We start from the raw sequence: 22,973 nt of genomic DNA on the forward strand, positions 1-22,973 counted from the left end.
AGAGGCCAGGGAGCTTCAGGTTGGCACACGTGGTCCCCATCTCCTGAACTCTCATTGACTCAACTTAGGGGCCCAGAGGACCGGACTGTTAAGAGGTGAGGAGGTTGCCAGCAGCTGGATTCCCTGGGACCTTGAACCCCTTCTCCATCCTCCTTCCGACCCCAGCCCACCTTCTTGGTGCCCCTAACAGAACCTCAGTTTCGCTGGCTCAGTAATGTATTCTCCCCACCACCTTTCTTTTTTAAAGCAGCACAAGCCTCTCCTTCACTGTCTTTAATGTTACTGAAATTGTACCTGGTGCAATTGTGCCTTGACAGCGAGGTGGGGGACGTCTGCTCTGGGTGAAGCCCCAGCCTCCCTTTTGACCCAGCCCATCAGGATTTTATTCTCTCCCCTCCTTCTGGATATACTCCCTAACAGGCGGATGCATTTCTTATTTTCAATTATTTTCTTATTAGAGGATGCTTAGGGCCCTGGCGGGGCAGGCTTCCCTGGTGCCTCAGGAGTAAAGAATCCGCCTGTCAATGCAGGAGATACGGGCTCAATCCCTGGGTCGGGAAGTCCCCTGGAGGAGAAAATGGCAACCCACTCCAGTATTCTTGCCTGGGAAACCCCATGGATAGAGGGGCCTGGCGGGCTACAACCCATGGAGTCGCAAAGACTAAGACACATCTGAGTGACTGAAAACCATCACATCATTGGGGCCTGTGGATTTCAGAACTCAGGGACCTCAGACTTCAGCCCTTCTTCCATTTCTGAGCTGTAAAGGGGTCATCGTTTCTGAGCTCAGCGGTGGTGGGCTGACTGCCTTCTGAGATCTTAGGCTTGCTGAGTCCATCCTCTTCACAATGATGAAGGTTTTGGAACTGTTTGAGGGAGCTGTTCAGAAAGGCCTCTTGATTGTTTCATTCATTCATCATCCATCATGATTCAGTGAATCTTTATTGAATGTCTTCAGTGTGCAAGGCATGTCTGCTGGATGCATTGTAGACACCCAGCATGGGCACCTGGCCCCCTGCATCCCAGGGACCAACAAGCTCATTGCCAAGCAGGGGCAAGTCCATGCCACGCTCCAGCATCAGCCTTTTCTGGCAAGTGTTATTGACATGGTGATGATGCTTAGTGCTTCTCAAAAAGCATCCTGGCCCACTTCTTCCCTGGTGATCCCATCTTCCGGAAGACATGTGCCTGCTCAGCAGAAATCAGGGCAGTTTGTGTATACACCACCACCCCCGCGCCCCGCCCCTGCCCCCCCCTCACACACACAAACACAAACACAAACACAAGCCACCCGGGGAGGCCAGGCCCTGCTCCCTCTGCAATCTGGGCGGGTGGGATGTTTCCTTCACGGATAGTTTCTTTTGTGAGTTTTCCCATGCATACCTGAACCTCTTAATGGACTCTCCTAAAACTAAGTGGGAATCACAGTTGTTCCCTTCGTTTAGAGGGCAGGGGAAAACCTTTCGTGTAACTGTTCCCTGTATCTGCTTGTGCCTTGGGGAGGTCCTTTGTTAAATTGACAGAACCATTTTTGGTTATTTGGGAGCCACTGAAGGATTTCCAGGTTGGTCTGAGGGGATCCTTGTAGCTTCTAGGCCTCCTCTGCCTGCAAAGGCCTCTAGAACTGGGATCTCTTGGGAATCTATGCTACAGCTCTGAACCTCTCACTCCATGCCCCTATCTGTGCTGTAGTTCAAGTAGCTTTGATTCATGCTGAGATCATGCCTGATCCCCCAGCAGATCTCTTAGCACACCCATTGGGATCCATGAAGAAGCTTTGGTCTGAAACTGGATTTCTGCACCGACCACAGTTCTTACTGATTTCATCAGCTTGTGCAACCTGAGTTGATTCACTTTTCCCATCATGTTTAACGGGCTTCCCTGGTGACTCAGATGCTAAAGAATCTGCCTGCAATGTGGGAGACCCAGGTTCGATCCCTGGGTTGGGAAGATCCCCCAGAGAAGGGAGTGGCAACCCACCCCAGTATTCTTGCCTGGAGAATTCCATGGACAGAGGAGCCTGGCAGGCTGCAGGCCATGGGGTCACAAAGAGTCAGACACGACTGAGTGTCTAACACTTGGTTTTAACTGAAACTCTGCTCCTATCCCCTCTGTTTAGAGAGCCCAGAATAAATTCAGGTTCCTTATGATGGTTTGAGAGCAGGGATGGTGCCAGGTATTGCAAATCCTGTGCCAAAGCCAAGGAAACATGATCCCTGCTCTCAGAGCCTCAGAGGGACATGTTGAGACCCTGTTTACCCGTCCTCCCTGCTGCAGAGTGTAAGCATTCTCAGCTGATTAGCTAATGACTTAGGACTGGGCTAGTGCGATGCCAAAAACGTGAGTCACTCACTTACAGGTATGGGCAGCAGTGCGCATGTTCTGTTGCCATGGGAACGTGAACATGTATTCATCTCCAAGCAGAAAGAATTTACTTCCACTCCTCAGGGATGTGGATGGTTCCCACATTGTTCCCCGGGCATGTCTGTTCTCCCTAAGGCTGCAGCGTCTTCACCCCATCACCCCATCCACTGTGACACTTTTCTGGGTGAGTGTCCTGACCCAGTGAATGCATTGCCCCACCCCCAGCCCTTCCATTTTGTCGGTGCAGCCAACATCCCACTGTGCCTCTGATACCCAAGTTGAAGTCCCAGTGACCTAATTGTAAAGCAGGAGAAGCAGGAGTGTTTTCTTGAGGCCAGGCAGCCTGATGAGGTGACAGGAGCCAGACTTTAAAGTTTGAACAGATTTGGCTCAGGTTCTGGCGCTGTCACTTATGAGCTGTGTAACCTTGAAAAAATATTTTTCTTCCTCTTCAGTGTCCTCATAGATAAAGGGGGGTTAATCCCTATGTTGGACTTCCTGGGTGGCTCAGTGGTAAAGAATCCGCCTGCAGTTCAGGAGGCACGGGGTTCAATCCCTGGGTCAGGAACATCCCCTGGAGAAGGGAATGGCTACCCACTCCAGTATTCTTGCCTAGAGAATTCCATGGACAGAGGAGCCTGGCAGGCTGCAGTCCATGGGATCACTAAGGGTCGGACACAACTTAGCAACTAAACACCACCACCACCATCAACAAATCCCTGTATTACCAGGTTGTGGGAAGGGTGAAATTAAAGCATGTCAGTCTGCTTCGTGCGTCACTGAGTACATTTTCTTATTCTGTGCCCCAGCACCCTGGGGTGAAGCAGTGACGCTGAGTACCCTGAGGCATTACCTCTGGCTTCCCAGGTGGCGCTAGTGGTAAAGAACCCATCTGTCGATGCAGGAGACTTAAGAGACACAGGTTCGATCCCGGGTCAGGAAGATCCCCTGGAGAAGAAAATGGCAACCCACTCCAGTATTCTTGCCTGGAGAATCCAGTGGATGGTGGAGCCTGGCAGGCTGTAATCCATAGGGTTGCACAGAGTCGGACGCTGCTGGAGTGACTGAGCACACTACACTCAGGGACATCCTGGAGCATTCAGAACTCTGGACTGTGGGCTTCGCCTACCTTATGCTGGTTGGGTGATGTGTCATACGGGGTTCTTTGGTCACAAACTTCAGAAACCAATTCTTCGATGTAAGCAAAGTGAAATTTATTACAAAGATTCTGGAAGCTCACAGGATGGACCGGAGGCTGGGGATATCTTCTGAAAGCAGATAGAAACCAAGATGCTCAGCTGTGTGGGGCCAGGAGGTAGGACTGATAGGAATAACTTTAGAGCGGGACTGATAGGAATAACCTTAGAGCGAACAGAGCGTGCTCAGGTGTGCTTGGTCGTTAAGGGGGAAACCCCATGCGTCTCTCCAGGTGTCAGCGGAGAGCATCTGGCGGCAAGCACACCTTTGCCCTGTCAAAGAGGGAGGAACTCCCACTGGCATCCCTTAGGGCTTATAGAGGGAGGGCTGGCACCTGGATTCGGAGATCCATGGAGAAAGTACCTAGTAGGAGTGCCTTTTTTTCGTAAAAAAAGAAAAGAAAAAGTACAATGGTGTTAAGGTTTGGGTAAGGGACACTCGGCAGCTTAAGCAACAAATGTTTGCAGCTGTGATCTTGGACAAATTTCACTGCTTTCCTGAAAATGAGAGACTTGAACTTGATAATCTCAAAGGACCCTTGGGTTTCTAATAGGACTGCTGCAGTGATGAAATAGCTTTCCACGGGAAAGGATAGGATTTAGCATTAGGTGCCTTCTTAGTTCTTTGTTTTTCTCCGGAAGCCTCCTGCTCTGCCAGATATGCAGTTAATGACCAATATTTTCTAAAACCCACTTAGTTTTAACCAAAAAAAGAAGTTATATGTATCTACTATATCCCTATTTTAAAAATCAACTATAATTTATATATTTTACAATAAAGTATATAATTTACCATAAGTGTATCATGAAAAAAGTGAAAGTGTTAGTCGCTCAGTTGTGTCGAGTCTTTACAGCCCCATGGAATGTAGCACGCCAGCCTCCTCTGTGTATGGAATTCTCTAGGCAAGAATCCTGGAGTGGGTTGCCATGCCCTTCTCCAGGGGAATCTTCCCAACCCAGGGATGGAACCTGGGTCTCCTGCCTTGCTTCTCCTGACTTCCCTGGTGGCTCAGACGGTAAAGAGTCCGCCTGCAATGCGGGCGTTCCATCCCTGGGTCGGGAAGATCCCCTGGAGGAGGAAATGGCAACCCACTAGTGTTCTTGACTGGAGAATCCCATGGACAGAGGAACCTGGCGGGCTACAGTCCATGAGAGTCACAAAGAGTCAGACACGACTGAGCAACTAAGCACAGCGTTGCAGGCAGAGTATTTACTGTCTGAGCCACCAGAGAAGCCCAAATGTATTATAATTTACCATAAATAAATAAAATGTGCTGTAAGCTATTATTTACCATAAAATTCACCCATTCTCACGATATAGGTCAGTGACTTGACAAATATATACACCTGTATAACTGCCATTCCAATTGACATCTGGAACATGGTTCTGAAAAGTTCTCTCTAACCCATTTGCAATCAGTTTTTCTCCTATTCATCTCCTCAGGTCACCTCTACCTTCTACCCTATAGGTTAGTTTTGCTTATTCTAGGATTTCATAGAAATGGATCATGTGGTTTGTAGCCTTGAATCTTGGCTTTGTACCCTTGAAGTTTCGCTTCCTTGAATAGGATAAGGTCTGAGATTTAGCCATATTGTATCAGTTGTCGATTCCGTTTTATTACTTAGTAGAATTTCATTGGTTGACCATACTCGTAGACCCAAACTTAACCCATTTGTCAATTGATGGACATTTGGGATGTTTCCAGCTTTTAGCTATTATGAGTAATTCTCCGAACTTTTGTATGTAAGTCTTTCAGACATGTTTTCATTTCTCTGGTGTAAATACCTAGGAGTGAAATTGTTGGATCATATGGTCAGTGTATGTTTATATAAGAAACGGCAAAACTAGTTTCTGCACTTCACTCGTCACTCACAGCAACATATGAGCTTTCAATCGTCCTAGGTCCTTGCCAAGATTTTTTTTTTAACATTCTAGTGAGTATGAAGTGGTTTCTCATTGCGCTTTCAACTTGTGTTTTCCTGAGGGTTAGTGATGTTGAACATTTTTCCTGTGCTTATCACCATCTCTGGATTCGACAGGTATCAACACTTGCCAAATGTCAGTTAGAAATACCACATTCAGTTCAGTCGCTCAGTCATGTCCACCTCTTTGTGACCCCATGGACTGTAGCACGCCAGGCTTCCCTGTCCATCACCATCTTCCGGAGCTTGCTCAAACTCAAGTCCATCGAGTCGGTGATGCCATCCAGCCAATTTATCCTCTGTCGTTCACTTCTCCTCCTGCCCCCAATCTTTCCCAGCATCAGGGTCTTTTCCAAGGAGTCAGTTCTTCACATCAGGTGGACAAAGTATAGAGTTTCAGCTTCAACATCAGTCCTTCCAATGAATATTCAGGACTGATTTCTTTTAGAATTGACTGGTTGGATATCTTTGCAGTCCAACTGACTCTCAGTAGTCTTCCCCAACACCACAGTTCAAAAGTGTCAATTCTTGGGCGCTCAGCTTTCTTTATAGTCCAACTCTCACATCCATACACGACTACTGGAAAAGCCATAACTCTGACTAGATAGATCTTTGTCCGCAGAGTAATGTCTCTGCCTTTTCATATGCTGTCTAGGTTGCTCATAGCTTTTCTCCCCAGGAGCAAGCATCTTTTAATTTCATGGCTGCAGTCACCATGTGCAGTGATTTTGGAGCCCAAGAAAATAAAGTCTGTCCCTGTTTCCCTTGTTTCTCCATTTATCTGCCATGGAGTGATGGGACCGGATGCCATGATCTTAGTTTTTTGAATGTTGAGTTTTAAGCCAGCTTTTTCACTCGCCTCTTTCACTTTCATCAAGAGGTTCTTTAGTTCCTTTTCACTTTCTGCCATAATGGTGGTGTCATCTGCGTATCTGAGGTTATTGAATTCTCTCCCAACACTCTTGATTCCAGCTTGCACTTCCTCCAGCCTGGCATTTTGCATGATGTATTTTGCAGGGTGACAACATACAGGGTGACAATAACACATTCCTTGGCGTTAAAAAAAAATCCCACATGTTCCTCCAGTTCTATTCCCCTTTTTCCTTGTCTCTGCAGAGGTAACCACTCTTCTGTGGTTGGTGCCTCATTTCCGTGAACATGTTTAAACTTTTTATTACCATGTATGCATCTACAGGGACTTCCGTGGTGGCTCAGCGGTAAAGAATCCGCCTGCCAACGCAGAAGACGCAGATTCGATCCCTGGGTCAGGAAGATCCCCTGGAGAAGGAAATGGCAACCCACTCCAGTGTTCTTGCCTGGGAGAACCCCTGGGTAGAGGAGTCTGGCGGGCCACAACCCATGTGATCACAAAAAATCAGACATGGCTGAGTGACTAAACCACAGCAACAGCATGCATCTGCAGTAAACATTTCCTAATGTCTTATGTCTTTTGAAACTTACATGAAATATAGTTCTCTTGGTGGGATTGGCTTTCTTCACGCATGTTTTTGAAGTTTATCCAGGTCAGTGTGTGTAGACCTGGTTCATTTTTCTAGCGCATGCGTATCTCATAGTTGATTCCTGTGGGTGGACTTTTTAGATTATTAGAAACAACTGTACGTTTCTTCTTGTGCACTTCTGTGAGTATTCCTCTGAAGCAGGTAGATACCTAGAAGATTATCTGGGTCTCAGTATGTACCTTGGGATTTTGCCACTTGGGATTTTGTATTTTTCAAAGAGGTTTTGCAAATATACACGTAATGCTACTCGCAGAGTATACAATATCCACTCCCCTTGCCAAGAGAGCACACTTATTTTTGCCATCTGAACGTGTGAAATATTGCACCTCAGATTTAACTTGGGTTTGTTTTCCCTTCATTGCTAGTGAGGTTGTGTATATTTTCATATGTGTGTTTGCTTTCAGATTTCCTCTCCTGTGCATATCCTGTTCACACCCTGCTCACTTTTCCATCACGCTGTCTCTTAAGCCTTGCTTTTTCATATTTTTTAAATGGCATATTTTGTTACGTGGCATTTAAAAATTGTGATCTAGTCAAATGCATGTATTAACTGCATAGACTGTTTTTATTGAGGGCGTAAGATGGTCCTCCCATCCCCAGAATTTGCTAATGTGTATTTAGGATTTTTACACCTGTGCTCTGTGAGGTTAAGAGGTAGGCTTTTAATTCTTACTTTGTTTTCCTTTGAAGATTTGTATCAGAGTATTCTAAAAGGAATTGATTGTTTTTCTATTTCTGGTAGAGATGGTGTAAATGTTGCCTTTCCCTTGAAGGTTAAAGAGAACTTCGTCAGTAAAACCACATAAACCCATTATCGTTTTTTAAGGTAGATTGTAAACCGCAGAATTGATTCCTTTGAAGGTTATGGATCTACTCAGGTTTTCTATTTCCTCTTGAGTCAATTTGAAATTTTTCTGAAAAATGATCAGTGGCAGGAGATAGCAAACAGTCAGGCGGTTCCAGGACTTGTGAGAAAGCAGCACCTTCTGCCGACTCAAATTCCAGACACCTAGGTCAGCTGAGGAGATCAAAGGGAAAGCACTGCAGGGCTTTGTATTATTCAGAAGGAGAAAAGAGTTATCAATTAACTGTGTGCTTCAAGTCAAGTGTACATGTAAAAAATGTCAGTGTAACCACCTAAGTAGTATAAATAGACTCTATAAATACCAAGTTTGTGGATTGGAGGGAAAATAAAGAAAATGCAGTCCATCCAACAGAATGCAAGCAGGAGGGAGCAGAAACCGTAAAGCAAAAAGCCTGGTAAATAGAAAGCATGTCATTACGATGGCCTGCAGGCAGCATCTCCTCCTAAGATCCCTTTCTGGACCCCTCGGTTTTTCCACTTAGCACTGCACCCATCCGTCACCCTGTGCCATGACTGCCCGTCTGCCATCTTTCTCTCTTTACAGAAGGCAGACTCTTCCCAGAACCTGACTGGGTCATATTTTTGCTGCTTCTCAGTGCCTGACATATAGTAGGTGCCCACTCGGTGTTTGAACGAGCCTGGCAAACAATTTAATAAGTAAGTGAACAGATGGGCTAATAAATCTGGAAAGGTTACTCTATCAAGTTTAGTGGCTGTGGGGAGACATTTTAATCAGCGATTGCCTTAGTTGATCTGTGAGGGGGGAACTGAGGAAGTAGCTGGAGCCAAGGATTTGACCGGGGGTAGGAATCAGCGTGAGATGCCTAAACGGGACAAGAAGTGAAAGTCGTATCCAGCTGTTTGCGACCCTATGGACTGTAGCCTGCCAGGGTCTTCTGTCCATGGAATTCTCCAGGCAAGAATACTGGATTGGGTAGCCATTCCCTTCTCCAGAGGATCTTCCCAATTCAGGGATCGAACCTGGATCTCTTACATTGCAGGTGGATTCTTTACTGTCTGAGCCTAAATTGAAACCACCTCTAAAGTCTTCATTCAGCTGTCTGTGTGGCTGTTACATACTTCAGTATGTGGTTAGTACCTTGAGAGGTACCTTATGCAGCCAACAAAGAGCCTCTGCTGCAAATAAGAGTTTCCCAAACATGAACCAGAGCACGGGTCACCTGTGCCCTTAGCAGAAAGCAGATTTTGATGCAGGAGGTCAGGGGAGGGTCCTGAATGCTGTGTTCCTAACCAGCTCACTGTGGCTGGTGTGTGGACTGGGCTTTTTGGAGCAAGGGTTCATGCTGTCATCTTGTCATCTACACCTTGGCTTTCCCCAGGGCCTCGGGGACAACAGAGGAACTCTAGACTTAAGAGAACAGGCTCAAACAAAAACCATTCTGACTTCCAGGATTGTTATCAGTGACCCTGAAAGAGCCCAGCCCACACTGGCTGGGGAGGGGTATCAGCTAGCCTCAAGCTGTGTTTCATCCTCTTCCCCATTTTCCTGTTTCTCAGGCTGAGCCACTGGGCCTGTTAGGACACGTCGGATCCTGGGAAGCCCTCGTCTTTGTGATTCACATGTCACTTGTCACTGTTCTCCGGCCCTGCCACACTTAATCTGAGCAATCAAAATCCCATTTCCTTGCCTCATTCCTGCGAGCCTTCGCCTTGCTGTCACTAGGGTCCCCGGCCAGGGAGGGTCTCCTAAATCTCCATTTTGCTGCCCACCCTGGGCGAGACTATGTCACTCTGCACCCTTGGAATCATAACACAGCCTGGGAACTGTAATACCCTGTCAACCAGCTCACTTCTTTTTAGCCCGTCTCCCCCTTTTTAGAGAAATGGCACAAAACCAGTGGGCAGGTAAGCCAGTAACGCAGCAGTCCTAGGGCCAGACAATCCGTGCACGTTGGTCCATCCCCAAGCCTCTGTCCACAGTCTCCCCCCGCTCCACCCCCGGAAACAGTGCTGGCAAGTGGTCCGCTCTTTTCTTTGTCTTATGCTCATTATCTGCTCCCATGGATCCAGGAGGCTGGTGGACAGAAAGATCATTCTCTCAGTAAATGATGGAACTTGGGGTTTCTCTGGGCATGGGGTAGCTCCAGGACTTTATAGGAAGGGTGTTGTAAGCCAGAAGAACCTCTTACCTAGCAAGAAAATCGAAATTTGAATGCCTTTGGGGCTGTTCCCAGACCGTGGACAGAAGAACCCTCCCCACCAGCTTCTCTAGCACACTCCTGGTCCTCAGTGAGCTGCAGCCTTTGGCTTTTCCCAGGATGGGCAGAGGTGACGCTGCCCTGAGAGGAGGCCCAGGATGACCACGCCGGCCAGCATAGCTGTTGTGGAACAGATGATGGTCAAAGCAGGCTGCATGCTGGCTTTGCGTCCCAGGGCCCCAGCCTTTCTTATTATTAACCTTGGCTGAGCAAGCTGTAGACCAGGTCGTGTCTGCTACCGGCCCCCATGAGGCAGGTGGTGGCCACAGAGTCATCCGAGCAGCTCTGTTGGCTGCATGTTGGAATTACCTTTGAGTTTGCAAGGCAGCCATCTCCAGGTGTCTCCCTGAGACATCCTGTTTCACGGGCCAGGGGATTCCTGGGCATGCAGGTGGCTATAAAGCTCCCAGATGGGGAATTTCCTGGTGGCCACTGTCACTGCCATGACCCCAACTGAGGAACCGAGTTCCCACAAGCTGTGTGGCGCAGCCAAAAATAAATTAAAAAAAAAAAAAAAATTCTCAGGTGATGTTCATGGGCAGCCAGGCTGAAAACCACTGCTTTCGAGGATGACGGGGAAGATTTTCTTCATCCTGTAAGGACAGTTTTTGAATGGCCCTGTTGAGTTTTCATGAGATGACTGCAGTCTTTTTTTTTTCATGGGACATTTCCTGGTTTTTAGGTAGGCCCCTGACCTGCAGGCTAAGCCCTCACCTCTCTGGCACAAAAACCTGTTGGGCAGGGTCCCACCTCTCCAGCTCTCTGCTCACAGGCTGTTCACTGCACGTGTGGGGGAGTAATCTGCCTTCGGCTGTTTCCTATTCTTGTTCTTGGCTTCAGACTCAGAGCCCAGCTCCACAGAAATAATGGTACTGAGCCCAGTCTCTGGGTGCTTCCCAGTACCCCTACAACAACCCTACTGGGTTCGTATGATTTTTGATCCTGTGCCTCAGATGTGGAAAGTCATTTGGCCAGGGGGATGGTGGAGCCAGGACTTGAATCTGGGTCTGTTTTCCTCATCAGCCCAAGCTCTCAGCCATCCCCACTGCCTTTCTATGCTTGGGGTTCCTTGGTGCCTTCCTGCCTGCTGCCTCTGGATGGTTTCTGAGTGGGACCCTCTGTTTCTGATTGGATGGCTCCTTAAAGCCTTTGGTTGGGTTGGACCAGAAGATCATGTGGTATTGGGGAAGTGGGAATCAGGGATATCGTCCCATGTTTGAGAAAAAAGGCACATTTCCAACTGCAGAATGCTGCCCTCATCCCGGACCAACCCCCACATTCCAGATCATGACTTGCCTGTGAGAAACCCTCTGCCTGTCCCTCCCAGCTCCTCCTAATTTAGGAAATTGGCCAGAAGCACAGCATCTCTGGTGGCATTTTCTCTCCCCAAGTTCAGGCCAGTAGCCAAGGCCAGCTGAATGGAGCTCAGGGGAGCAGAAACTAGGGATGAGGTAGAACAGGGCCCAGGCTGGGAGCAGAAGGGGCACCTGCCCCAAGTGGGTGCTGATGTTGCGTGACTCCTGGGCACAGTGGCCGCAGAGGCTGGAGAACAGGTGAGCCAGTGAGGCAGGGAGGAGCTGGAAAATGCCTTGGGATGGGGCGTGGGGCAGACAGGGAACCAGCCAGCAGTACCTGCTTCCCTGCTGCCTGACAGTGAGCCAGACAGGGCAGGTTCCTATAGCACGTAGGGTAACCGTGTAGCATGTTCCAGAAGACTGGGCAAAGGTGGGTCTCAGTGGTCCACAGGCAAGACTTTCCGAACCATTAAATCACAAAAGGAGAAGTGTTTTCCTTTTGCAGTGCTCTCAGTTAAGGAGAGTTTGGGGTGGTGCTGAGTGAGAACAGGCCTCGGCAGGTAGCACTGTCTAGTTACGACTGAGTAGCATCGCTTTTTTTGTTGTTGTTGTTGCAGTTATTTTTGTGTTGTAGATTTCTGGCAGATGTTACTAGTTTTCCATTCAGAGAATACTATTAAGATTTTCTGAGAAACGTGTTTTTTTTTTAAGTAAAGAAAGAGTCAACTAAAAATATTAAGTAAACAAGAGTGGTATGATGTCATGCCAAAAATGATAGTGAAAGATGAGCTCCCAAGGGAAGCTGGATATAGGGGGTTCAAGGTCACCAGCTGTAGGGTCAAATAGACCAGGGCTCACACCCATTAAAATGGGATCTTGGGCAAGTCATTGCATGCCTGTAAGCTATAGTTGACACCATTGTAAACCGTGAATATTATATTAAATAAGGTCACGTGTGTCGCATGCTGGGCCCAGTGCCTGACATAGGGAGTGATAGTAAGTGGTGGTGATTATAAGAAGTGCTCATCAGTGTGAAATATTGCAGTTGCAGGCCAGTGTTTCTGGGAGAAAAATGCTGTCAATGAGCACAGGCCAACCATGGGCCAGCACGCTGTGTGAGGGAGTGAGCTCTCCATCAGCACAAGGGTTTTAGAGGCTTGTCCCTTGCTTAGGGGTCGGTGGCAGGAATCTGCCACTGAATGGGCCAGCCAGACAGCAGGAGAGGTCCCTTTTAAGGAACATTCTATATCCAGCGTGGTGAAACTGTTAACAGAGCCAGCCCAGGACTGCTCTCCTTACAGAGTATGCTTGCAGTGTTGGCCTTTGGCTGATGCCACTTGGCTCTAGGGAGGGTTCCCGCCATTCCAGAAATGATAAGGCTGGCTCCTAGGTTCTTTCAAACATTGTGGTTCATTCTGAGCACCTGCTTTCCTTCTGGGAGTCTGGGGTTTTGCTATGTATCAGGCAGAGGATGCCTATGGGATCATGAGTGCATGCTCAGTCACTTGGTTGTCTCTGGCTCATTGCAACCCCTTGGATTGTAGCCTACCAGGCTTCTCTCTGTCCATGGAATTTCCCAGGCAAGAATACTGGAGTTCCATTTCCTTCTCTAGGGGATCTTGCTGACCCACAGATCAAACCTGTGTCTCCTGCATTGGCAGGTGGAGTCTTTACCCCTGAGCCACCAGGGAAGCCCGCCTATGGGACCAGCCCCTGATCGAGCCCCAGAGCTCTGGTCTCTGAGCATCCCTGGTGCAGCTGGACAAATTCAGTGCATCTTGTGTGGCTGCTCTGGGAGGAGACTCCTGCAAGCTTTGCACCTGGTTTCCTCAGGGCCTGGCCCCAGACACTTTTTCCCTTTATTGATTTTTTTTTTTTTTTTGTATCTTTGTGTTATAATAAATCATGGCTACGTACTGATTCTGTGAGTCCTAGTGAATAACCAGAGGTGGTCTTGGGAACCCTGACACAGCTGGTCTCTGCCTTCCTGTCAGAGGAGAACCCAGGCTCCTTCAGCCCTTGAGGGAAGGGGTGTGGGGGTGTGGATGCTGCTTCTGGGATGAGCTTGCCTATCAAGAATTTGTTGAGGGGCTGCCCCTCTCAGTACTGGTGTGATTTCACTGAGCTGCTCACGAAGCAGCTTAAGAGGTTTGGGAGGAGCTGGTGGATCTTTTCACATGAGGCCTCAGTCTCAGCTGTGGGGCGTATGACATTCTGAAGGACAGATCACAGGCCTGGACTAGTTTGTGCAGAAGTGTCCAAGGTCAAGACCAAGACCCAGTGACCAAGGTTGTTTGATATAGATAGTGTCAGAGACACCATACCCCGGCTCTTTACAGAATGTGAGGTGACCATACCTCCGAGTCAAGATTATGGGATATTGCTGTCAGCTTCTCTTAGTTACAGAGTTAGCCGTCTCCTAGTTGGGGGTCTCTCTAACAACTTCTAGGGGATGGTTTCTTATCTCTCATCAAGGCCCCTGCCCCCAGCCAGGGCAGAGCAGGGTGTGCAGTGTCCAAGCTGTATTCTCAAAGAACTGTCACCAACTGGAGAGTGACAGACATTCTGGCTTGGTGCTGGTTGGGCGGGTGGCCTGGTTTTTCTGTGTGGGTCTCCAAGGAGCTTTTCAGCCAGAAGTAAGCTGGTGGGGGCGGGGGCAGTAGTCTGTATGGAGGAGTGAAGGGGAGGCATTTAGTGACCTGCAAGGAGCCAAAGTGGATCATGGCTGCCCATGCAGAATGTCAGGGACCACGCAGTCCTTATGTGTTAGCTGTGTGTGGGTTTCCATAAGAGGCCTTAAAATGAGTGTGGTGCTATTTAAAAACGGCTCTCTTAGACCGCCCAGGCCATCCTGAGCACCCTGTAAGGGACTACCTTGAGTGTTGGTGGTGTTACAGGAATGCCTGTGATTTGGGGAGCTTCCCTGGTGGCTCATTGGTAAAGAATCTGCCTGCCAAGCAGGAGTTTCAGTTTCAATCCCTGGGTTGGCAAGATTCCCCTAGAGGAGGGCATGGCAACCCATTCCAGTATCTTGCCTGGAGAATCCCATGGACAGAAGAGCCTGGTGGGCTATGGTCCATGGGGTCACGAAGAGTTGAACACAACTTAGCGACTAAACAACAACAGGGCTTTGGGGAACCCCACCTTGCCTCACCAACCAGGTCAGCAGACCGCAAAGGAGGCTCAAAAGTTTGGTTTTGTTCAGGGCGTTTCTGTGGAGATGTGGGCGTGTCCTGACCCAGCTCCCCACGTTGTGGGGGCAGCTTCCAGTTGGGAGGGGGGCCTTCCGCAGTTGCTCGAGTCCTCTTGGGGACTGGCAGAGGCCGGACACCCCACTTAGATCCGAGTCCACCCACATACTCTTGTAGGTGTGACCAGCCTCTGTTCTCCCCATGGTGGGGGTGGGGATGTCACTCCAGAGGCAAGCCTCCCCGACCCAGCTGGGAAGCACCTGTGATCTACAGGTCTGGTTCTTCCCAGTGGGTGGTCTTTCCCTTCCTTTTCTCTGGTGCCAGGGCCCCCTTAACAGCAAGTACAGGCCAGAATCATCGCAGCTGTAAGAAACAGCCCAGCTGGACGTGGCTTCCTTCACACATCACACTCTCATTTTCCCTCCTTTCTTCCTGCTTCCAGTACGAAGGGGATGCCTTCCCCCATCCTACCCCAACCCTCCCACTCACTGGGGACATTATGGTTTATGTGGGGGTGTGTTCTAATTAGCCTTACCTTGATCTGAGGTCATACTGCATTTTATCCCTCAGCAGACAGCCCCCTGACTCCAGCTCCCCAAAATGTCCCTGATCAGACCTCATCCAGGAGTGCAAGCCACACTGGGCCGAGCCTGGCACTCTGCTCCCTGCAGTTCTTCTACTCTGTCTTTTAAAGACTCTGTGGTTATTTCCTCTCCTAGTGCTGCTCGGCCTGCCCAGGAGTTCCCCGCCATTCTGTGGAGCCCCGCCGGGTAGGCCCTGTGAGGCCTAGGAGGTGTGAACCGTGGCGTGCCTTGTCCATGCTCGCGTGATGGTCTGACTTGGCCAGGATGAGGGGAGATGGCGAGAATGGCTCCCAAAGTTGCGTCCACATTCTAGTCCCCAGGCCCTGGGAAGTTACTGGATTTGGGAGAAGGGTCTCTGCAGATGTGACCAAGTTAAGGATTTTACGATAAAGAGATTATCCCAGATTATCCAGATGGTCCTAAATGCAATGCTGGGTGTCCTTATTAGAAGGAGGCAGAAGGAGATGCTACTGTGCCCAGAAGAGGAGGAATCTGACCAGGAAGGCGGAGACTGGAGTGATGTGGCCACAAGCCAAGGGAGGCTGGCAGCCACCAGGTGCCGGGAGAGGCAAGGACAGGATTCTCCCCCAGAAGTTCCAGAGGGAACGTGGCCTTGCCAAAAACCTTGATTTCAGTTCAGTCATACAGATTTTGGACTTCTGGCCTCCAGAACTGAGAGAATACACACACACACACACACACACACACACACACACACACACACACGCTTCTGAGAGAAGTACATATTCTGAGAGAATACATATAGACTTAGTTTTATGCTACCAAGTCCGTGGTAGTTTTTTGCAGCGGCCATAGGAAACTAATACGGAGGATATTTGGGAATGCATGTCTCATTGGAAGAAGACTTTACCTTGATAGAAGGGGCTGAATCTCTCATACTTTCTGCTCTATGTTCTTTAGAGTTTGCTGCTGTTGATATTATGCCCTGGCCTGTGCTGAGAGAATGTTAGGCACAAATCTTTCTATTTCATCTTATATAAATGCCTCTCAAATTGGCTTCAGACAAAAAGGGAATTCATAGTTTGGTGTAACTGAAAAAGTCCCAGAATATCAGCTTCAGGCATGGTTTGATCAAGCAACTTACACAGTATCAGCAATCTGATGTCTGTCTCTCTCCCTACTCCCCTATCTCTTCCGTCTGTCCCTCACCAGCTCTTTTTTTTCTTCTGTGTAGCTTCCATACTCAGGAGGTTTTTCCCATAGGGTGTCAAGATAACCATCATTTATCTTACTGCATTTACCATTAGCTTCACATTTACTTTAATTCCAACTAAAATCCAGGAATTGAGCACCTGGATCACTTGCCCCCTCCAGAGCTAGTCACTGTGGCCCGGAGAATAGACTGTGCTCCTTAGAGAGGCGAGGGCCATCTCTCTCCACAAACCATGATGACGGGGTAGGGGAAATATGCACCCCCAAAAGAAAATCAGGGCACTCTCGGCAGAAGTAGGGGTGTGTTGGGGGAAGGCACACTGAGAAGGTAAGTGTCACAAGTTGCTTCTGGCTTGGTGTTTCCTGGAGATGTAGCATGCTGTTGGAGCCCAGGGAGGTTTCCAGGCCCCCAGATCACTGTTCTTGGAGATTCCAGGTCATGCCTTTGAGGCTTTCCCTCTGCTGCAAAAATCCAAGTGTGAAAACAGACGTCCACATCCCCACATGTCACAGGAGATGGAGATGCTGACCCCAGAGGTCCCGAAAGGAGGGTATTGGATGAGGGAGCCAAGAGGTTTGTGTCCAGCAGCGGCAGCTGCTTGCATTAGAAAATCCCATTATCAAAGCGTCTTTGAACTTCTGTTGGCATTTACATGACTAATGTGCTTGGAAAAGGGAAGTGGGGGTGGGTGCTCCCACCACAATGGGGCTTTCTCTTTGGCAACAGTCCAGGAGGGAGGTGACTCACTGTGGGGACTGAACCACAGAGGGGCTTCTGGAGGCACATGAAGACAGGATCCCTCTGCCCCTTGGAGGTGGGAGCCCTGGGGCCCGGGTCCAGAAGGAGGCATTCTGCAGGCAGAATGCTCAGTGGTTGAGCTGTGCTGGGTGGCGGTCAGGAAGCTGCCACACTGAGCAGGTGAGAGGAGAGGTGACTCACTAAGAGGTCCGGAGCCAGCTGTGCAAGTTCAGCAAGTTTCTACGGAATGCATAGAGCTTTTACACCATCGTAGAGTCAAGAAATCATAAGTCGAAGTCAACAAAAGTCACCATAAGCCAGGGACCATCTGTGCTTCCAGAACCTACCTCCAGGCTTGTGGTGAACGTACATGAACTGATGAGGACATTTAGCCATACAGTGTCGTGTTGTGTGTTTATTGTTGTGGTTGTTATCACCTGAAAATGAAGATGGTTTTTCACCTTCCTCCGGTGTTGGTTTGCCTGTTAAATCAGATAGTGTTCATCCATGTTTGGAGCCAAGCCTTACTGTTCTCCCTTCAGTAGAGTTAAGCTCCTTGTGGACAAGGCCCTTCTGTCTCGGCTGCTATGGTTTCCAGGTCTAGATGGTGTCTCGAGCTTAGTAGAAGCATGGCAAGTGTTTGCAGGACAGACAGATGGACGCACGTGGTGTGCTGTGTGGCCAGCACCTTGGCGCAAGGGGTCCTGAGTGCCAGGGCATCTCACTCACGGGGCTGGCTTCACTAGAGCTGGTGTTTCACATGGTTTGGGGCAGAGATGGTGGCTTTGGCAAAAAATGCTGGATAATTGCCACAGAGAAGTTAAATAAGCAGTAGGTGTGGAGCAGAGAGCAGGGGATTGTCTGGGCTGCAGGACATGAGGACACATGTGCCCATGCCTGGTGCCACCGTGCCTCTGCTCATCATTGTGGTGGAGGTGGGAGGGAGTAGGAACTCCTTTGTCTGAATGACAGAAAAGTGGGGTTCACAGGTCCTGCCTGTCCCTGCCAGGGAATTGCCAGGAAACCATCACCAACTCGATCTCTGCTGCTGCTTCTTGACCCACTCTGGGAGCCCCGGCCGGTGAATGGCCCAGGGGGTAGGATGGAGGTTGCCTGTGCGGAGGCGCATCCTTTCTGACCCTTTCGGTCTGCAGGGCTGGACGGGGCCTCCTGCACAGCCCTCCCCTCCCCAGGCTGCCCCAGCAGCTGCGGCTTCACCCATGCTGGGCTTCCCTGGCTACCCACAGGAGCCCAGGGGCTGGAGGGCTTTTGCTGTGGGGACTGAGACCTCTAGGTCATTAAGTACTCTCAACAGCTGCTGGTGGCTCAGCCCTCCTGGGAGAGAGGAGAGAGAACATGGGCGTGTGAGCACTTCTGGATTGCAAATTCAGGGGTTTCTGAGACCAAACAGCATATCAGACAGCAAAGCAGAATTAGTCATGTTATTTGAAGTTGTTTATGTAAAGGGATTTAAATGATCTATGTCCACTGTGTTCTTGGGCCTTCAGTGGGCAGGGTGCATTTTATTTGTTTTTAAAGCTTGTATGTATTTCAGAAAAGAATCATTTGAGGATGATTTTGGAACACAGAATCTACTTTAAAATATTAAACAGAATGATGAGTGTTCCTCCTTCATTGTGAGTCACAGCTTCTCCTAAGGTCCAGTGGTTGGTCTCTCCATGGAAATGGACTTGAGTCAGGGTCACTGGGAACCTGGTCAGTATTAGGCTGTACCAGAGTTTCTCAGCCTAGCCTCTACTGGCATTTGGGGATTTGGGGGTGAATAGTTCCTGGTTGTGGGCTGAGGGGTCCTGTGCATTGTAGGATGTTCAGTAGCATCGCTGGCCTCTACTCACTGGATGCCAGTGGTCGACACAATCATGCCACCCATCAGATGTCCAGAGCCCCCCTTCCTGGAACCTGTGAGTGTATTAGGTCACATGGTCCAGGGAATTGACGTTGCAGATGGAATTAAGGTTGCAATTGAACCTTGTGTTATGTCCCGGGATATGTTGCAGTGTCTCCTAGTTTATAGTCTGTGGGAACTTGAATAAAATCTGTATCCCACTACCGTGTGAAATGGAGAAGGCGATGGCACCCCACTCCAGTACTCTTGCCTGGAAAATCCCATGGACGGAGGAGCCTGGTAGGCTACAGTCCATGGGGTTGCTAAGAGTCGGACACGACTGAGCAAATTCACTTTCACTTTTCACTTTCATGCATTGGAGAAGGAAATGCAACCCACTCCAGTGTTCTTGCCTGGAGAATCCCAGGGACGGGGGAGCCTGGTGGGCTGCCGTCTATGGGGTCGCACAGAGTCGGACACGACTGAAGCGACTTAGCAGTAGCAGCAGCAGCAACTGTGTGAAAATTGTTTAAATCTTGATTATGTTGAATTGGTTCTCAGTGCTTTTTGGGTCTACTGTACTTCTCTATCTATTTATTCTATTAATTTTTGAGAGTTTGATATTGAAATGTCAACTAAAAAAATCTTAATTTATCTACTTAAAATAATAATTGATATATATAATGGAACTATATGTAACCTTGTTCTGTATTTTCCAAGTCTCCTGTATATGTGTTATCATATTTTCATAATTTAAAAAAATTAAAGCAAGAAAATAAAAAAGATTGCAGAGCAGTTGACCTGGAGGTGAGTAGTTTGGATTATATAGGTAGGCCCCAATATAATCACTAGGGTCCTTATCAGTGGAAGAGGATGAAAGAGAGAGAAACCAGGGAACTTCCCTGGCGGTCCAGTGGTTAAAACTCTGTACTTCCAATGTAGGGGGCGAGGGTTGGATCCTTGTTCAGGGAATTGAGATCCCATATACTACTCATTACCTGCTCCCCCTCAATCAAAAAGAAAAAGAAGAAACCAAAGAGATCAGGGGCTTCCCTGGTGGCTCAGATGGTAAAGTATCTTCCTGCAAAGTTGGAGATATAAGGAGTTCAGTCCCTGGGTTGGGAAGATCCCCTGGAGAATGGCATGGTTACCCTCTCTGGTGCTCTTATCTGAAGAATCCCATGGAGAGAGGAGCCTGGCGTTCTACAGTCCATAGGGTCGCAAAGAGTTGGACACGACTGAGTGACTAACACTTTGATTTTTCAGAGAGATAAAAGCAGCATGAAGAAGACTCGATTCACCATTACTAGCTTTGAAAATGGATGAAGGGGCCAGGAGCCAAGAAATGCAAGTGGCTTCTAGAAGCTGAAAATTAAGACAAGGAAACAGATTCTTCCCTAAAACCTCCATAAGGAACATAGTCCTGCTGACACCCTGGATCTAGCCCAGTGAGACCCATTTCTGAAATTCAGAACTCTAAGAAATTTGTGTCGCCTTAAGCTACTGAATATCAATAACCTCAGATATGCAGATGACACCACCCTTATGACAGAAAGTGAAGAGGAACTCAAAAGCCTCTTGATGAAAGTGAAAGTGGAGAGTGAAAAGGTTGGGTTAAAGCTCAATATTCAGAAAACTAAGATATGGCATCTGGTCCCATCACTTCATGGGAAATAGATGGGGAAACAGTGGAAACAGTGTCAGACTTTAGTTTTGGGGGCTCCAAAATCACTGCAGATGGGGACTGCAGCCATGAAATTAAAAGATGCTTACTCCTTGGAAGGAAAGTTATGACAAACCTAGATAGCATATTCAAAAGCAGAGATATTACTTTGCCAACAAAGGTCCGTCTGGTCAAGGCTATGGTTTTTCCAGTAGTCATGTATGGATGTGAGAGTTGGACTGTGAAGAAAGCTGAGCGCCAAAGAATTGATGCTTTTGAACTGTGGTGTTGGAGAAGACTCTTGAGAGTCCCTTGGACTGCAAGGAGATCCAATCAGTTCATTCTGAAGGAGATCAGCCCTGGGATTTCTTTGGAAGGAATGATGCTAAAGCTGAAACTCCAGTACTTTGGCCACTTCATGCAAAGAGTTGACTCATTGGAAAAGACTCTGATGCTGGGAGGGATTGGGGGCAGGAGGAGAAGGGGACGACAGAGGATGAGATGGCTGGATGACATCACCGACTCGATGGACATGAGTCTGAGTGAACTCTGGGAATTGGTGATGGACAGGGAGGCCTGGCGTGCTGCAATTCATGGGGTCACAAAGAATCGGACACAACTGAGCGACTGAACCGAACTGAAGCTACTGAATTTGTGGGCATTTGTCAGGACAGCAATAGGGAACCGGTACTCCTGCCGGTCACTCCTACCCCCATCGTGACAGCCAGTAAATGTCCCCAGACATTGCCAGATGTCCCCAAAATTGCCCCAGTTCAGAAACACTGGCCACTCGAACCACCATGCTGTTTCCCTAGAAACTGGGGAAGAGCTTCTCTGCTCCGCGATGCGAATGAGGCCGGGAGTGGGTGCACCCAGCACGATTGGCTGTATGCCCAACACAGTTGTCTCTGGAAGGAAGGGACCATTGGTGTAGAAGAGGGCAGGGGTGAGGCTTCCCAGGTAGTTCAGCTGGTAAAGGACCCACCTGCGATGTGGGAGACCCGGGTTCGATCCCTGGGTTAGGAAGATCCCCTGCAGGAGGGCATGGCAACCCACTCCAGAATTCTTGCCTGGAGAATCCCCACAGACAGAGCCTGGGGGGCTACAGTGCGTGGGGTCACAAAGAGTCGGACACAACTGAGCAACTAAGCACAGTGGGGGCCACAGCTGCTCCCCCAACCCCTCCCCGAGGCTCCTGGTGCTGTCACCAGTGGCTGAGTGTGCTTGTGCATATTTGTGCAAAACTAGAAAAGAAGTTGAACTATCTTCAAGTGCACCGTAAAAGAGAATATAAAAATGCAGTAAATGTCAGCTGAAGCAGCCTCGCTCATAGAGTCCTCAGTGAGGAGGACTAGCACGCCGGGTGCCCCAGCACTGTTTGTAAGCATTGTGGGCGGGGAGGAGAGGCCAGGGAGCCCAGCCTGTGCTGGGGGCCACCAAACCCGGGCTCTGGGCCAGACACTCAGACCCCGGTTTCCTTCTCCCCAACCCTGATGCTGTAATTCTGTTTATTTTGCCGACTATGAAGTCCATATGGTTCTGATTTTGCCTTTGTGATCCGTCATCTCTGCATGGCTTCGGAGCCAGGGTCCATGTGAAGCAGCTTTGAAGTTGTCCTTCTGGGGTAAGCAGGACGTGGTGCCTTTCCAGGGTTTGATTGGAGCAGTGCTCTAGGAGTTGAGAGTAGGAGGTGGGCGGCCAGGTCAGAAGGGAAGAGTGTTTGCAGAGCCTGCAGCCCTGTGTGCAGCCCAGGGCCCCTCCCTGATCCTCCCAGCTCCTCCCAAGACTGAGGTCACAGTGACTCTTCCTTCCAGGCATCCCAACAGGACATGTGATTCCATGTCAGTTAGAGCTGTGGCCCCTGCTCCTCCCTGCAGGGCAACAGCTGGCCTGGGGGCAGAATAAAGGCAGAGATGGGGAGAGGGGGAAAAGAGGAAGAGTCAGTGAGCAAGGAGGAGGTGGAAAAAGGCGTTGTCTGCATCTGTACTTTAGACATTAAAGGGCCAGAAGGATCTGTGATGGACTGGCCTTAGATGGATCTAATGGGTGTGTGGAGGTCAGTGGTCCCCAAATTTCAGCATGCATTGGAATCATTCACCCCAAAGGCTTGTCAGAAACGGACTGTGGGACCCCACCCCCAGAATTTCTGATTCAGGAGGCCTGGGTTGATGCCCCAAAGTTTCTACTTCTGATCAGATTCCCAGGTGATGCTGCTGCTCCTGCTCCAAGGTGGAGAACTATTCGTCTAAAACAAGAAGAGGCTCTTTGTAATTAAAAGCGGTATCAGTAACTAATAGTTCTCAGGACTTTACAGTTTATTGGTGAGGGCCCCTCCCTTTTTAAAATTATAAATATAAATAAATTTTATAATAAATTATAAATTTTGGTTTATTTA

General features: G+C 48.8%; 1 protein-coding gene across 14 annotated transcripts in view; it reads left to right on the plus strand.

The window, feature by feature from the left end:
- Window positions 1-22,973, plus strand: part of GAS7 (growth arrest specific 7) — a 213,374-nt gene that overhangs the window by 74,717 nt on the left and 115,684 nt on the right. The window contains exon 1 of one of the 14 annotated variants that reach the window (XM_086358903.1): window positions 1,332-2,548. The exons of the other annotated variants lie outside the window; for them this stretch is intronic. Within the exon in view, the coding sequence (XP_086215029.1) occupies window positions 2,378-2,548 (171 nt within the window). The 5' untranslated portion in view covers window positions 1,332-2,377. Of the gene's footprint in view, window positions 1-1,331; window positions 2,549-22,973 lie in introns of those variants that run through there. 14 annotated transcript variants of the gene reach the window in all.

Source organism: Bos grunniens, chromosome 19 (assembly GCF_055505025.1).
Source record: "Bos grunniens cultivar Pamir isolate PY7600 chromosome 19, Bosgru_T2T1.0, whole genome shotgun sequence".
Taxonomy (NCBI): domain Eukaryota; kingdom Metazoa; phylum Chordata; class Mammalia; order Artiodactyla; family Bovidae; genus Bos; species Bos grunniens.